Source organism: Felis catus, chromosome B3 (assembly GCF_018350175.1).
Source record: "Felis catus isolate Fca126 chromosome B3, F.catus_Fca126_mat1.0, whole genome shotgun sequence".
In the NCBI taxonomy this organism is placed as follows: domain Eukaryota; kingdom Metazoa; phylum Chordata; class Mammalia; order Carnivora; family Felidae; genus Felis; species Felis catus.
The window spans coordinates 63,325,722-63,343,426 of record NC_058373.1 but is presented as its reverse complement, the minus strand read 5'-3'; the positions used below and the strand labels follow the sequence as shown (position 1 = coordinate 63,343,426).

General features: G+C 41.2%; 1 protein-coding gene and 1 pseudogene across 3 annotated transcripts in view; one reads left to right on the top strand and one right to left on the bottom strand.

The window, feature by feature from the left end:
• FSIP1 (fibrous sheath interacting protein 1) overlaps window positions 1-17,705 on the bottom strand; it is a 201,030-nt gene that overhangs the window by 5,958 nt on the left and 177,367 nt on the right. For all 3 annotated transcript variants that reach the window (XM_006932677.5, XM_045059560.1, XM_045059561.1), the window contains exon 11: window positions 8,544-9,054. In XM_006932677.5, the coding sequence (XP_006932739.4) occupies window positions 8,544-9,054 (511 nt within the window). The remainder of the gene's footprint in view (window positions 1-8,543; window positions 9,055-17,705) is intronic.
• Window positions 650-1,066, top strand: LOC101088414 (annotated as a pseudogene).

Genomic DNA, 17,705 nt, shown 5'->3' with positions numbered 1-17,705 from the left:
TATATAAATTATATGTCAGTAATGTTTTTTTTTTAATCTTTTAATTAATGACAAATGATCTGGAGTTTCAGAGAGTGAAGTGAGAAATGCAGTGATATTGTGAACACACGGAAAAGGAATGTTAAGCAGTGAGGAAGGTGGGATAGATGAGAAACAGACCTCATTATCTCACCCCTGAGATGAGGATAAGACCGTGACCCAGGCCTCCTCAAGTACTATTTCTTCTATCTGGAGTGTTCCGCTTCTCGCCCACCCAGTAAAAGATCATCATCCTTGGGGGCTCAACTTAAATGCCACTTCCCCATCTCCCCACGTTCATCATCCTGTCTGTGGTATTGCTGTGCACCTGTCCAGAAGCTCTTACCACCCTTGTCTCGCCCCTGCTGTGGTTCTCTGCTTAAGTTCCTGCCTTCCTCAATGGACTATGAAATAATGCAGAGCAGTGATTATGTCTTATTCCTTATATCCTAGAGCAATGTCCTTAATGAATGAATACAATGAGCACAGTGGAACCCTGGCACAGTGATTTCAAACCAGTGGCTACACAATTGAATCACCCAACACACCTGAGTCCTCCAACGCGGACTTTCAAAAAGACTGGTACCCAGTCTTTCCACCTCTGGCTGCCATAGTGAAAGGAGCTGCCGCCATGTCTGCCCGCCTACAATGGGTGGTCGTGCAGAACTGCTCCAGCTTCCTGATCAAGAGGAAGAAGCAGGTGTACATCACAGAGTCCAATAAGCTGAAGGCTCACAACTCCCTCTGCTACAAGGGGCTGATGCACCGCCAGACTGTGGGCGTGAAGCCGGCAGCCAAGGGCAAAAGGGTAGTAGTGGTGGTCATGAAGCGGATATCTGGCCAGTGAAAACCTGCCACATCCTACGTGTGGACCACCGTCAACAAGAATGCCTGGGCCCCCCTCAGCAGCATCAGGCACATGATCCGCAAGAACAAGTACCGCTCAGATCTGCGCATGGCTGCCATTGGCAGAGTCAGCGCCAACCCCTGCAGCCACAAGCCCATGATAGTAAAGAGAAAGCAGGCCCACCCCACGAAGAGCTTCTGAGCACCTGCCTCTCACTGCCAAAGCAATGAAGATGTCAACCACCGTAAAAAAAAAAAAAAAAAAAAAAAAAAAAAAAACTGATGTCCAGAGCCAACCCCTAGAAATAGATTTCATTCATCTGGGATGGAACCCAGGCACATTAGTCTGTTTTCAATCTCATCTAGTCATTCTAATATGTTACCAAAGGTAAGAAGCATTGCCTAAGGGATGGACTCAGTATAGCTTAAAATGCCAGACAGCTCTGAGGCAGATGCCAAGTAGAGAGATTTGAAAACCAAAAGTATACAAAGCATAGATGATCCCATACTGGCTATTTCTGTCTCCAAATAAAGCCATGCAACAGGAGAGAACCCAAGCTAGGATATGCTTGCTCTGGGTGTCAAAGGGGAAGGTTACCCAAAAGCAGTACAGGAGGGATGTTTAGAGAGGTAAAACAATCTGGAGAAGGTAGTATCTTCATTAAAATGAAATTTAAGAAGAAAAAGTAGGGATTGAGCACATTATCAAATAATTGACATTATTTTCACCGTTAGTTTTTTGGTGTTTTTTTTTTTCCACAACCCTGAAGTAGAGTGACTAGTAGACCAGAGCTTCTCACACATTAACAAGCATATATCACCTACTGGATCATCTTTTTAAAATGCAGAGTCTAATACAGTAGGTCTGGAGTAGGGCCTGGGACTCTGCATTTCTAAAAGCTCCTAGTGATGCCAGTATTTCTGGTCCATAGAGGTAGTCTGCAGTGACGATCTTAATCTTTTCATTTTACCCAATATGAATGAAGCAATGGAATCACAAGTTCTCATTAACTGATAAAATGGTAATACATTATAATATCAAAACACTCCAGCATGCCATTGTTTACACTACTAAACAAAATGATCAAGTGGTATTTTATCAGTACAGAAAATAATCAGTGGCACATATTTATATGAAAAGTCCACCTCAAATCAAGAACCGGCTGAAAGAAAATTAGGTGAAAGTAACTTGAAAAGATAAGCTTAACAAATATAAACTTACTGTATCCTCAAGTTTTACATCAAAAGGTGATTACCACTGGACACTTGCAATAGAGCAGCTCTGGTATTTTGATCAAATAAATTTGGGAGGTTAAGTTACTAAGAGCATCTGAAAAGCAGTGAGTAGCCTTGCACAAGTAATTTAGCAAACAATAACTAGGAAGCCCGAAGGCACTCACAGTTTGAGAGAAACAGAACTTCATCAAGGCAAGGATGAGTCAAGTATTTCCCTAAGAGCAAGCCAAACTATTTTTTTAATGAAAAAAAAAAAAAAAGGTTAGCTAATAGTGTTACTATTCTAGAATCTCAGGGCTCCACTACAAACTGGGAAGCCTGTGTGACAACAAAGAAAACTTCTCAAAACAATCCAGTGCCTTGGGAACTGTTCAGGTGGTCTGAGTAAGGATGTATACTAACACACACCCCCTTCAAATCACCCCAACATCCTTCACAAAAGCCGATCCACCTACAACCACCTCAAGATACAATCAAGTTACAATCAATGGTGAATCACTGTATCTTACACCTGAAACTAATTCAACACCGTACGTTAACTATACTGGAATTAAAATAAAATTTAAAGGTACCTAAGTAAAAATTACAATCAAATAAACTTGAAGCATATTCAGATGGTACATTACCACTGTTTGTAGAACCTGTTCTGAGGACCCCCAACAGAGAACATAAATGAGCTTTGTTACAACTAAACCGAAACACCTATTTCTCAAATATGCAAGGCAAAATCTTGTAGCTTGCATTAATTCGGCAGACTGAACTCTCCACACCGGGCACTCTAATTTAAGAAAGTCAGATTCGGGCCCTGGACACAGGTATAAAACAGACCAGCAAAAAACTTCCAGATGATCCTGATGCTCAGAGCGGTTAGGAGTAATGCTCCATGGTTTGTAACAGTGCTTCTCAAACTCCACAGTGAGTATCGTTGGGAGATCTTGTTAGTAAATTATGATTTAGTAGGTTTTCTAACAAGCCCCCAGTAACTGAACCACACTCTGAGCAGCAAGGGCTTATAACCTGGGATGGAAATCCTAGGGCTCCAAATGCCCAGACACATGAAGTAGAGAGGGGCAGACAGGGGGCCATGTCCCCCTGCATGTATGTGCTCCTTCTAAAGGGAACATCCACTTAGCTCTCCTTACTGGTTTAAGGACCTGCTGATTTATCAGGAAAGTCAGAAGCCCAGGCTTTTATGGGAAATCTCCTGATTAAATGTTCAATACATTAGTCCCTCTTATCCACAAGGAATATGTTCCAAGACCCTCAGCGCATACCTGAGATCATAGATAGTACCAAACCCTACATACACTAGGATTTTTCCTATACATCCATGCCTCTGGTAAGGTTTAATTTATAAATTAGGCACATAAAAGATTGAAATAACCAATAAAATAGAACAATGGTAACATACTGCGATCAAAGTTTTGTGCACATGGTCGCTCTCAAAATGTCTTGTACTGTCCTCACCCTTCTTGTGATGATGTGAAGTGATAAGATGCTTACACGAGGAGATGAAGGTGAATGGCACAGACATTGACATAGTGTTGGCCTACCGTTAACCTTCTGACCTACTGTCAGAAGAATCACCTGCTTCTGGAATGCTGCGGACCACAGGTCACTGAAACCACAGATAAGGAGGGACCAGTATAAGCCAACTCAGTCTAGTCACTGACCTAATTATGTGGACTCTCTCATTCGATCCTTATTGTAAGTATTAAAGCCATCTTATCTTAGATAAGGAAACCAAGGTGTAGAGAAGAGAGATTAAGTAACTTGCCTAAGATCACTGCTAATAGAGCAAGCATTCAAACCCAGATCTGCCTCACTCAGAGTCCACACTCCCAACCACTAGGTGACATCATGCAGTTGGGTGGGCACAGCAGCCCTCCCTCTGCTCCTCTATGTTCTAGTCTGAGATCCTACTACTCACCCACACTACTACAAGCTTTAACTCATTAATTTGCTCTCTGGTTTCTTGTTCTCACTTTCAGTTTACAGTGACCAATCGTCCAGTTTGCCAGAGACTAAAGGTTTCCAAGGACAAGAACCATTCGGTGGTAAAACCAGGACACTTCCTGAGCAAACCGAAACAGTGGCCCTAGTCTTCATTTAGGGTTGTTATTTTTAAAACAACCTTATCTGACTCATTTGTTACAGAAATTTTTAAAAGCACTATTCATCATATGGGTCCTATGGGAAGGAAATTGAATTTTGTTTTCCTTGAAGAGTTAGTATAGTTCTGACCCCCCCCCCTTTTTTTTTGCTACGTGACAGGCTTCATGTCCCTTTTTGCCCTATTCTATTATTTTTGTTTTTGTTATTCATATTTTCCTCTTTACTATATGAACTTCTGTTGACAAGGAGCTCAAACACTTAGTGGGAAAAAGAATGCTGTCCATGCACGGATGCCTTTTGGTTTGGATTATCTGGAAAGCAAGTCAACTTAAGAACTTGAGTAGGGGCACCTGGGTGGCTCAGTCGGCTGAGCATCCAACTCTCCGTTGAGGCTTAGGTCATGATCTCACGGTTCATGGGTTCCAGCCCCACATAGGGCTCAGGGCAGAGCCTCCTTGGGATTCTCTCTCTCCTTCTCTCTCTGACCGCCCCCCCCTCCAGCTCCCTCTCAAAAATAAACAGTTTTAAAAAAAGATAATTTGATCAAATACTAGACTAACCATAGACCTGAAGGACTTTTTCTCTGAAGTTCCAGCACATTCCGTGGTGCCTCTGAGGTTAGGTGGTACCAAAGAACAATTACTCCCTGCTCTCCTCACACTTGGATGTGGGAAAACTTACGTTGGGGAAACATCCAGCCTCGTTCCAGCCTCCTCCACTCTCCACAAGGGAAAAGAGCCAGTTCTCTGACCAGTGAGTTTGGGGGAAGAAACAGCTCAGCTCAGCCCCTTCCTCCACAGGAGTTAGCACACCACCCCTCCCCCGCCAAGGGTGCTTCTTGACTCCTCCAGGCTATTGGTTCCACATGGACAGGTTTCCACAGGTGAGGCTTGAGTCTTTTCACCTCTGCCAGTGACTGGGTGTGTGAGTTCACTTGGAGGACGTAGCATTCAGAAGACCATTTGGCTGCCTACACAGGTCACGACAACGCCCTACATTTCATCAGCAATGAAGCCAACCTCCTAATTCTGCATCCGTCACAGTCCATCTATCTCTAAGTTGGTTCCGACCTGGGTGGGGAAGAGAAAACCCTATTTATCAGTCCCCTCAAGCCCCCACAGTGAGTGAGCGCAACACTGAATTCACTGGACCTTGTATCCAGAAAGTCAAATTTTATCAGTAGTTACCGCTAAGCTGAAAGCACAAGAAAAATGGAACTTTTAATACAGCTCTGAGGCAAATCCTTATTTTTCAATACCACGATTTAAACTGGACCTCAGTGGCATTCAGTTGGGTTCTCTTTTTGAAGTTGTATCTGACTCTGCCTTCTAGAAGAATTTTAATACTTGTGACAGACCTCGGTTCATCAAGAAAAAGACTACTGCATACAATAGTACTTGCTACTGAAAGAGAAAATGATAAATGGTTTTTCTCATTCACTCCTGCCTGTTTCTAGAAATCTGCTCTGAATCACATTGGCGTGTGTCTATTTCCTAAGAAAGACCTGAATATAATGTTGCAGCTGAAAACACTGCTATTCCTCATTAAAGTTGCGTCTCTAAAGGGCTTTTTGCCAAGAAAACTGGTTTGGCATTCAGTTTTGGTGTTCCCTTTGGTAGAAAGCATAAAATTTCCATTTAGTATTTTAGAATAAAATTGATTAGCAAAGTATTTCGATCTTGAACGCTGAGGTTAGTAAAGTGAAAAACTCCAACCTCCGATACGCTGACAGGCACTCAAAATGATCGTGCAGAACCTATGCCTTAAAGTATGTAATAAACAAAAACGTAACAAACAAAAATGTAATAAACAGAAAATAAAATGTGGCTCACATATTCACATGTAGGCCATCTCAAGCCTCCAAACTCACAAGAGTTGTGCTAATCGTACATTAGGGTTATCTGGTGCCTTCAGAGGCATGTTCCATGAAGTTGTAGGTAAACCCTCACAGCTTCTTCCCAGCAAGCCATGTTAAGTTCTAGTTCATTCCATCTTGTTATGTTCTGCTCAGAAGCAGATATACATCAGTGTGACTCAAGTTCCCATAGAAGCAAAGTCATAGTTTAGCAAAGTGCTGTTCTAAACCCCCTTACCAAGGGAATGAGATCCCAAATACAATAAATCACCACAAAGTTAGCAGGTTTGCCTACAGTAGACAAAGAGGAGATACTTTCTCTGATGACAACCCTTTATCGAAAAAGAAAGAAAATATACTGCAATTTGAGAATAGAACAAAGTTTTCATAGTTCATTTGTTAAATGAAGATCCTTAGTGGGGATACGCATAATGCAGCCGTCTAATCGAATTGTGTATTGTAAAAATGAACTCTGCTGTTGGGTAAAAACTTCATAGCTTGTAAAATTTCATTTAAAAAGGGGGAAAGTTCCAAATATTTATAGAGAATGTGAGGCTTGCATAGTTCCTTTTTTATTTATTTATTTTGTGAAAGAGAGAGTACAGTGGGGGGGGGGGGGGGGCGGAGGGGCAGAGAGAGAGAGAGAGAGAATCCCCAGCAGGCTCTGGGCTGTCCGCGTGGGTCTTGATCCCACCACTGTGAGATCATCACCTGAGCCAAAATCAAGAGTTGGACGCTTAACCCACTGAGCCACCAAGGTTCCCCAAGGCTTACATAACTCTTAAACAATACCACCTGCTTTCATTCACACTGTGAAGAATAAGCGTGAACTATATTTTCAGCATATTATTCTAAAACTGGATAATTTAAATTGTTTCATTTATTAAATAAGCACTTGGTTTAGGACGGCACTTTGGACATCACAGAAGTAACAAATCAAAAGATAGGATCTTTGTCCTCAAAAATACTACACAATTCTAAGGAAGAGAAAGTGTGTGTGTGCATAACAACTTCAAGACAGTATGTGTGAAATGATCTGATAGGGGACCAATGTTCTTGGACATTCAGAGGAGAAATCAAACGTTTAAAAGAGAGAAACAAGGAAGGTTACATTCAGAAAGGATGGGGTTGGAATTCATCTGCCATTGAAGGGGTACCTGAACATTCTTCAGAAGAAAAGAGTAGGGGCTAATACAGGGGCAGAGGAAAGCACTGGAAATCCTGAGACCAGATTAGCCATAACCTGAATAACATTTAGAGAACTAGGTAGAGAGTGATTACAAAGAGATTGAAGTCAGACTGTGGAGGCCTTGAACATCAAGGGAAAGAATTCGGGTTTCATTCAGCGGGCAGTGGAGAGCTCAAGAAGTTTTCTGAGCTGGGAGGTGTGGCTATCAAAGCTGTACTTTGGAGGGGTTTGTTTAGTGGGGGTCAGCAGGGGCTGGAGGAGGTGAGAGATCAGAGGCGGGGAGGATGGACCAGATCAGATCAGAGGGTTTTTACTCTGGTCCAGCTGAGGCAGCAGGAAGAACAAAGAAGGGATGGGCATGGGAAACACTGCAAAAGTAGAGCAAACAATACTGAAGGTTGAAGGTGGGGAGCAAAAGAGACAGGAGATTCAATGATGACTCAAACAGAACCTGGGTGAGTGAGGAAACAGAAAGAAAAGAGGCAAATCTGAGTTGAAAAGGAAAGATGAGGAAATCAGTTTGAGGCCATAACCTCATGGAGCCGGCTAGCAGGCAGTTAGAAATATGGGACTGGGGAGTTAGTTCAGAATTAATAGATTACAGATTTCACTGGTAATATATAGATAATTATAGAAAGATATAGATTTAATAGAAGATACATCATCAATAGCATTATCTACATTAGAGGAAAAGTTGAGGCTATTTAAATAGAATTACCACATACAACACAGGTTATGTTAGACTTCTAACTTAGATAAATAATTGAATATTTGTTTATGTCAAAAAATATCCATAGTGTTTATAACCTGTACCATTGTACCACTGTAAAATGCAACACCGGATCAAGACAAAATGCCTGAGTGCATACAAGTAGCTGGGATGGGAACTTGTGTAGAAACTAATAAAACCACTAATAAAATGCATTTCACATTTTACAAATTCATCCCTTGGAATAAATTCTCATCACTGAAATTTGGAAGTTAAAAGACTAAGCAAACTATCCAAATTATTTGTATCTGTCCAAACTAAATTCTCTTTCATTCTGAAATCATCACTGTTTCCTATATAGCCACCCAGAATATGTATTAATCACCAGTAGGAATAATATATCTCATAAGAGCACTAATTCCAACCTTGATCTCATACAAACGTTGATAAGTTTGTTATGTTGCATGCTATTGACACCATCTATGACTTCCTATCCTGTTCTACCTTAAACTATAACACCTTTATATTGAGATGCTTAGTATTATTCACCAAAATACACATCTTCTATGCCTTACCCATTTTTGGTATCTCTGGAGAGCTGACTTCCAGACGATGGTCTTCAGATGAAAGGCTCACATTGATGTCATACAGTGGATCATCCAAGAAAGAGGGCCTTTTCAGTCTCCCAATGCCAATAGTCTTTGACATAAAATAGTCCTTTGTGTCACTAATAACCTTGTCCTTGGGAAATTGGAGGCACCTCAAATTCTCTGCTTCGATGACAAGTGCTTGAGACATGTAATGCCCAGTCAAGGCTTTGGTGAGATAGTAACCTGTACATGTTTCACATTCTGCATTCTCAGACATATTTGCATCTTTTACCTCTGTGCTTGTGACTTTTGTTTCTGACCCATTTAGTAGCTCAGAGAGGACAGATCTGGAAAGATGGGGGGACTGGGCTGTTGAATCCTCTACGTCTTCCTTTTCCCTTTCTGAAGAAAGTCTAATCATGGATTTTTGTCTGAGTGTGCATTCATCCAGAAGACACTTTAACTGTTCCTCAGAGAGAGGTGATGTTGAATCTAACTGATGAAACAAACCAAATGTTTTCATAGTTAGGTGATTGAGTAAACACATTTATTTTTCATAGTTTCCAGTAATACAGTATAAGTGTAAGTGCCAAGAAATCCCTTATACAAAACACTCAAATAGCAAAATCATTCATTTTAAAGTATCCACAATTTCAGGAGAAACGTACAGCATCCCCAGAGAACAGCTTTAGAATCCATCATGCCTACTAAAATCCTGGGAAAATCCCTGAAAACTGATGAAAATAAGTTACCACACCAAATTAACCACTAACACTCTCTCTACATGTGGAAGTAAGTTGAAATGGAGATATTAGAAAAGCACTTTCAATTTTATAAGTCTTAGGACATCAAGTAGGGAAGTAAGCAACCAGCCCGTTGATAACCAGCTAGGAATCCTGCCATAATCTCCATTAGGTGTTTCTCTGCTTTCTACTACTCCTCAGTGTGAACCCCATCACCACCCCATTTCTTAAAAATCTGGGGGGAAATCTCGGGCAAACAGGTCAAACTACACCTGCCCCTGGGGATTTACCACTCCTATGTCTTTCCACAACTTTGAGTGGACAATATGACTGAAGACAGAAAAGGAAGGGTGAAGGGGTGATGCATCCTGAGATGTGTAGTGGTTTCAAAACTAGATCTAGACAGAGGCCAGGGGCATTCCAATAGCAGTGCATTCTGGGAGGAGGATTTGATCACAGACATTGCATCTCTGCCTGTACAGGCTATCAGGGCTGAGCATTTCAACTAAGATCTTAAGGATTCAGAAACACTGTTTTCTTCCAGTGATGTTCTTAGGAAATTAAAAAAAAATCAAATGAAAGTATAGAGCTATGTTCCACAAGAATTCAACTGAATAGCATACCCCTTGGATCGCATCAATCTCAAAAGGAATAGGATTAAAATACACTGAAAAACACTGAAAATAAGTTCTCCTTCTCTAAAGAGTCAGCACCATTCCTGATTTATATAGTGGATTATTTAGGAAAACATGTATCCTCCTTTACAGGAGAATGCATTATCTGACAATAAGAAGTCCGCATAAGAAGACCTAATCATGAATTGCAATGGCCTTAATTTCTACTTCAGTAAACTAAAACAATGCTGTTGCCCTACTTAGGATCCAGGAGAATTAACCAAATATTCGACATGTATAAAGTATCAAGGAGGGAAGGTATTATTGGATAGTTAATTCCCTATTATCGTGTAATGCTTCTAAGGCAGCTAACAAAAAAATGGTATGTAAAACAAGCTTTTAAAACATATTTTGTGTCTTAAAATTACATTTAACTTCATGTATTAAAAACGAGTTTTCATAGTGACAAGTACACAAGAAATTACCTGAGAATATATTCTTAATAATTATCTGGGATTCAAAATTTAGATAACTCACCCTAAGATTAATATACATGTCAGAAAATAAGAGTTGGATTATATATTAGCAAATGCTTCTTTTAATTACCAGACACTTTAGGCAACCAGATGTGGTACTTTATTCATTATTAGGAGAATTCCCTTCACCCTACTATGAAAATCTAGTCAACCAGAAAATAAAGGCAGTCCTTGAATGGTAGTAGATATTTAAAATACACTTTCAAAATCTGCTTATATAAAATTTGTTACTTTTAAACTTTTTTTAAGGTTTATTCATTTTTGAGAGAGAGACAGAGCACGAGCAGCAGAGGGGCAGAGAGAGAGGGAGACACAGAATCAAGCAGGCTCCAGGCTCTGAGCTGTTAGCACAGAGCCCAACATGGGGCTCAAACTCATGAACCACGAGATCAAGACCTAAGCCAAAGTTGGACCCTTAACTGACTGAGCCACCCAGGTGCCCTACATAAAATTGCTTAAAATGGGTAGACAATTCCCTGAGATTTAGAAAAGGCCCATTGTCACCTTCACAAATCATCCTCACCAAAGGCTTATCATATGAAATTTCCAGACAGTAGGGGAAGAAAAAAAAAATACTCCATACTAGAGGAGGATGAAGGATTATGCAAGAAGGTCTGGGGTCAGGGATGGAGAGAAAGAGGAGGTAGAAGACAGATAGATTATCTGATATATTTGACCACTTCCACAAATAATATTGATAAAATAGATGCTTGGTAGTTCTGATGATGTATTTGGCAGGATACACAGAAAATCAAGTAAAAGGAACAACAAAGCAATTATGGACAGACTCTGGGGAAAACAAAAAGCTCTATGAAAAGAAAGGAGAGTTAGTCTCAGATAGATAGAAAATTAAGCAAAAGAAAATAAGATAATTTAGGACAAATAAAAAGTTGACCAAGAAAGGATACCATAGGATTCTACTTGCTTTTGCTGTAAATAATATTTGCATGGCCATCATAATATAAATAGTGATGATAGAGGTAACCAAAAATTGTGATGTGACTATTTGGGGGAAATAAGAGGAAAGAGAAGGAATTTTAAGAGTTAAAGTTAAATCCTTAGCTACCGTTACAGGAAGTCAACATACAACTGATATAGTAATACAATACTATTGTATTATTGATATAAAATTTTGTATTATTGTAAATTGACATAAAAGCGATCAATTAAGATAGCAAGTAATTAAAAAACAACATAGAGGTAAGCAGTAGGGGAAAATATCTAAAAGAATTAAGAGTGCTTGACTCTGGAGAACAAAAGTAAGGGGTAGGGAAGGCTGGGGCAGGGAGCTACCATTTTTGCTTACAAAATTTTAACACAACTTGTTATTTTCTTACTATAACAAAAACTAAAATTAAAATGAAACATAAGAATAGAAGTAATTTAACTCTATTCAATTTTTTTTAATAAAAATTAATTCAAAAATCAAAATCTGAAATATTACAATGAAATCTCCAACTGATTACACCTTTGGGCATCAGAAGCAAATCAGGTTTCACAGAGCCTGAAATTTATAATCTTGCAGCAGGGAAGGGGTACTTCTTTAAGAAAAGGAATACAAAACTGCAAATAGAAAATAGGTACTAGAGGAGTTTCTGTTTCTTAGAATGTGAGAAAGGTCACAACAAATGACTGGAGCCTTGGAAAGCCAAGTCCATCTCTTACATTACCTCTTTAGGTCATTTACCAGAAACGTTTATATAGAAATGTTTCCTGATTGCAACCTAGCTTCCTCTCCCCACTCAAGGCTCATACAAGTGAGGGGCCCTGAAGCTTAAGCTTCATTGGCTTCATAATAAGTCTGCTCCAAGATAAATCATAACACATCGGAGTCTGTGTGTACACAGAAATAAGCTCAACTACAATCACACTGATCCTCTGGGGGAAGCAGCCTGATGGGAAAGAAAACACCAGAGACTAGAACTTGGGCGTTGGTCCAAGCTTTGCCACCTTGTAAAAGTCACCCAAGGGGCCCACCTCCTTCAGTGGCGAAAGAAGGAATTGAAGAAGATGGTCTCTAAATTAACCTAGAGCTCTAAAATTGATATTTATGAGTAACTACTCTAATAATAAAAATAAATACAAGAATAAGTTTTCTGTTGACATTAGCGTATCACCTTGATAGAATTCATGAAAGCAAAACAATAACAAAAAGAAAACTTTTATTTCCTTAATTTCTTCACAATACCAATCCTGAACTCAAAAAGTAAGCAAAAATTCCCTGGTCTCAAGACCTTACAAGTAAGTAACAGTGAACCAACTACACGAAACCTTCAAATTAAGTTAATTTAATTACAGTGTTTTCTGGGTGGCAACACAGATGAGAACCTTCAACAGGAGTCATCTTTCTCACCTTTTGATTCCCTGCAGAGGCTTGCCCACAGTGTAAGCTCAGGAGCTCACTGTTGTGGGAATCAAGTGAATTAAGGTTGCTGAGTGTTTTGAAGCAGCTACATACTACATTAATATGTTATTACAAATGCTGGACTGGACCCTATCACAAACATCCCTAATGACCCTTGATAGTTAAAGGACCATAACCCACCCCCATCATCAGGATTACTTTGAAACTCCCGAGCTTAACGAGCTCCATAACTGAGCGACTCCCAGCAAGCACAGTCAAGTAACCATCTGTTTAAGTATTCACCTCAAAGTATTCGTCTTTCACGCCAGTTCTAATTTTCCAGTATTTCATAAACAAGTTATTATTCATTCTATTCCTGTCTCTCACAAAATTCATCCTAGTGCATCTCAGGCTTCATTTTTCCAGACCAGAACCCAATCTATTTATCCTCCTTATGTGAAAGCCCCTCTGTTCCCATCTTCGTTTTAGTAGCCCTTTCGTGCACCTTCTTTCTTGTTTTAGCCAAAACACACACATTCCACAGTCAAAGAGGAAATACATTGGATTTTCTCAACAGAACAAGAATATAGAATACTTGTGGTGCTAGTTCTCGTGCATCTTGCTGGTCTTGTTGACATACCTGGTGATGTCTTACAGAACAGTAATCACTAGCATTTATTAAGCATCTACTCTGGGCCAGACACTGCTCTATGCGTATGATGTGCATCAATTCCTTTAATCTTCACAACAAACCGATGAGGTGGGTACTACTATTATTCCTGTTTTATAGATGAAGAAAGTGAGGCACCAAGAAATTAAGTAATCTGTGCCTGGTCATACAGCTACTAAGTGGTAGACCCGGGCCGTGAATCGATGTAGTCTGGGTCCATAGCTCACGTGCCTAACTACTAGGCTCCATAGCCTCTCACTGTAAGTGAGTTCTCCCTCTATCATTCCCTAAGTATCTTTTTCCCAACTGGCAATCATTTTTCTGTCCATTCCCTCAGGTATGAAATCTCTTCCTGTAGAGGATTTAACCAAACTTTGGATTGTATCACCCAGACTACCTTAGTGTCTTATCCAAACTTAAGAGTGCCCTCTCTTTCAGCTCATCTTAGGAAGAAAAAAAAGGGGGATAACCCCAACTCTACTCCCAGGGTGCCCACTATTTACACTTCTCCATCCAGATAAATACCAATTTGGTGTAGGAGCTAAGTCTGATGAGGAGCACAACTTGTAATTGCTGGAGATAGATCATGGCCTCAATTACTCCACCCTCATCCCTGCCTCTTCCCTTATGCTATATATCTGGAGTTTCCCCAGCCATAAAAATCCCTAGCTATTTGGGCACTGAATTTGTTGACAAGGCAATCAAGAATTTGTCTCTGGTGCAGATAATCAGAAATCCCACTACTGTAAATGAGCAGAGGTTATCTCGGCCTTTGATGTAAGCTTATGTGTAATGTTGGGCTTTCTGTGGGTTTTTTTTTTCCACAAATGGTGAGTTCCTAAGGACACACCCTATAAAGTCAATGTGGTTATCACAAGTGAGAAAACAGTTAAAAGCCAGAATGTCCTAAATGATTAACAACAAGAATATGGATGTAAAAAATAGCTTCCAATGACATCAAGCTCTACTTTAAAATAAGCAAGTAGAAAACATTCCACCCTTTCCTTAATTGTCAAAAGTTTACAACTTTCCCTTGCAGCCACTGGCTGGCAACACATAAGTAGTAGTTTATTTTAGTAAGGTTTTTTAGCCAGAAGGAACAGCAATCCTTATCTAAAAAAAGAAAAGAAAAGAAAAGAAAAGAAAAGAAAAGAAAAGAAAAGAAAAGAGAAGACAAGGGAAGGGAAAGCAAGGGAAGGGAAGGGAAGGGAAGGGAAGGGAAGGGAAGGGAAGGGAAGGGAGAAGAAAAAGTCAAGCAATGATCTAATCCTTCAACTTTCTCTTGTCTGGAAAACTCTCTGAGGCAGTAGAGATGATTTGGTCTTGGATCTAAGAAATCATCTCATGGATACCAACAAGTAGGAAATGAAGGACAGAGAGACCTTTTGGGGTCAGGAGCTGGGAAGCCACAGGAACCTAGGTCATGTGCTTCATCTTTCTCTCACTGAGTCCCTGTCTCAGGGAGTCCCTTAACTCCCTGCTTGTCTGATGCATCCTCCTCTCTGCAAACAAGCTTTCTCTGCTTATTAATGCTTTCTGCTGTCTCACAACCTCAGCTTGCCTATGTAGCATGAATTGACTCTGGTTCTATTCAACATAACCTTAAGAGTCTAGCACCCACCAATGACTGACAATGATCTTTATGCCCATTGGCTCAAATTTTCAAGCAAGATGGCCTGGCTGGTCATTAACTCAATGGAGAACTGATGATATCAGCTTCAAGGGTCCATCACTAGTCCATTCACCTGTGGTGAGGGTGCCATGGTATGAACATGGTCACCCAAGTCCACGTTTTTGGCAGTGCTGTGGGTAAGGGGGATTTCTCAGAGAAGAAGATGTGAACAGAGCAGGAATCCCTGAAATAAATCTACCATATGTAGAGCATCAGAAGGAAACTTGACACTCAATGAAGTTGTATGGCCAACTTCATTGATTAGAAATCATGGTGTTTTCAAACTTCACCAGTCTCATTCAATCTGAGTATGCACTGAATAGTTCATTGAGAAATAAAAGTAGAATTACTCATTGGGAAATATTCACTTGTGGATAGAATGGTAAGTTGGGCTTCCAGTTAGAATACAGAGCAACCCTACTATCAAGCGCTACCCATATGCTCCCAATCAGCCCATACAGACTCAAAAAGTTCATATCACTTGCTGTGCCTCTTTGAGACGGAGCAAATCTAAAAGTCATGGGCGTAAAATGATTGGTGTTCCTTTTAATGTCTGCATCAATAGTGCTACATTTTCACAGAAGGAAGGCGCTTATTCGTCCTTGTCTTCCTAGCTCCTTCCCTCCCTATTCCATTCTTCCACCTTCCCCTCTTTCACTGAGGCTACCCCAATCACGCAAAGGCCAGTCTGGCAGACACAGCACTCTTAGGAGGCCACACCAGGGACCAAGGGTGCTGGGAGCCAGGTAAGCTCTGGCATACTTCTACCCAGAATAGTCACAGGTTGTCTGGCCAGAGGAGAATCTGAACTCTAGTCAAAAGGGAAGCAAAGGTCATTGCCAAAGAAACTATGTAAAACATTAGGAATGAGGGTTGAGGCAAGGCTGTAAACAGGAAAGTGAGTCAGCCTCCAGGTCAGAAGCCGGGAGGATCCGTGGCTAGAATAACACAGAGTGTGAAATAGGTCAAGGCAAGTGGCTCTGAGACGAGTTTGTGAATGATGTGGTGGTATTGGAAGGCTGCTTGTATGTGGGGCCTGGCATATCAAAGTAACCATGCAGAACAGGACACCGCCCTTGCTCAGGCCACTGATCTTCCCTGAAGAGCTGGGCCAGGCAGGGCCTGGAAGGTTTTGCCCGAGGGGTTTGCCTCGTGAAAGGCTGCCATGCCCCCTGAACATTCTGTAATGGTTCTTCAACAGCCCAGCAGCCAGAGCAGATCTCCCTGGCATCAGGAATGCGGACTTCCTGTTGTGTCACTTCGAGGATGGGAGGGGTGGGATGGCAGCGTGGTCCCAGCATGTGAGAGAACGGTGAGCATGGATGGGAAGAGCTAGAAGCTGGAAGTGGCATCCTCAGTTCCGGCAACTTGAAAAGGGGCCGGGAACTCCGCATTAGTGGGTGACATAGTCAGAAGCATGCGGTTGTGTTCAAAGGAAAGTTAGACCAATTTCACTACTTTGATTTCTAAAAGGATGACCTGAAAAGGGGCTCTAAGTCTTCTACTTGGTGGCAATTTTTCATTCGAGGGTTGCCAGAAGCGGCCGTTTTCTAGCAGTAGGGACAGCAAGTCGGCTCAGATCAGATTCCCCTTGTTCAGAGCAAGTTGCTGGAACGGCCCTTTTGTCACATATCTACAACTTCCTGTTCAGAAACAAGGCTCGGGTTCCAGCGCTGCAGCTAGAGGCAAGGAGCCTGGCACCCCTGCTCCTCATACTCCCAGCAAAACGAAGCTTGGCTGGCGGGTTGCTGAAAATGAAGAGACCAAGTTTGTAGACAGAGCACTTTTTTTCTGGTGAGCTGGACCACCTACCCACCCCCCATTCGCCAAGGAAATATATCCAGTACGTCACTTTTAGAGCAACTAATTCCCCCTACTATGCAAGATTGCTGGTTTATTGGATAATAACGATGATGAAAATCATTTTCATGGGGCATCTGGGTGGCTCAGTCTGCTGAGCATCAGACTTGACTTCGGCTCGGGTCGTGATCTTACCACCGTGAGATTGAGCACCACCTTGGGCTCTGCACTGACAGAGCAGAGCCTGCATGGGATTTTCTCTCCACTCTCTCTGCCCTTCCCCCCCCCCCAACTCACACACACACATGTTCTCTCTGTCTCTCTCTCTCTCTCTCTCAAAATAAATAAACTTAAAAAAAAAAAAGAAAATCATTTGGATTTGCATGGTCTTCCCTATTTTCAGTTTGAAAGCCTATTTTTACTATGTTAGAGAGACAGACTGGGTCAAGGGAGGCCATGATGGGGTCAGAAGTCAAAGAGGCCATTAGCTAGTTAAATGCTTTAACCTGGGCCAGAGTCCAGATCAAGCCTCACCCATTGTAGGAGGTCACGTGAAAGATGAGTCAAATTAGATTAATTCAGTATAATGAAAACCTAAAGAACCTCTGTATGCCCACAGGGCTCCCCCTCTAGAAATATAAGCACTTCTCTTGACATCAACTTCCTAAATGAAGAAAGGGTAACCCTAGAACTCTATCTCTGGTATCTTCAACATGCATTTTCTGGGTGAGCTGTGGTCACTACAGGAGCTCACTTAAGGCCAGGTCA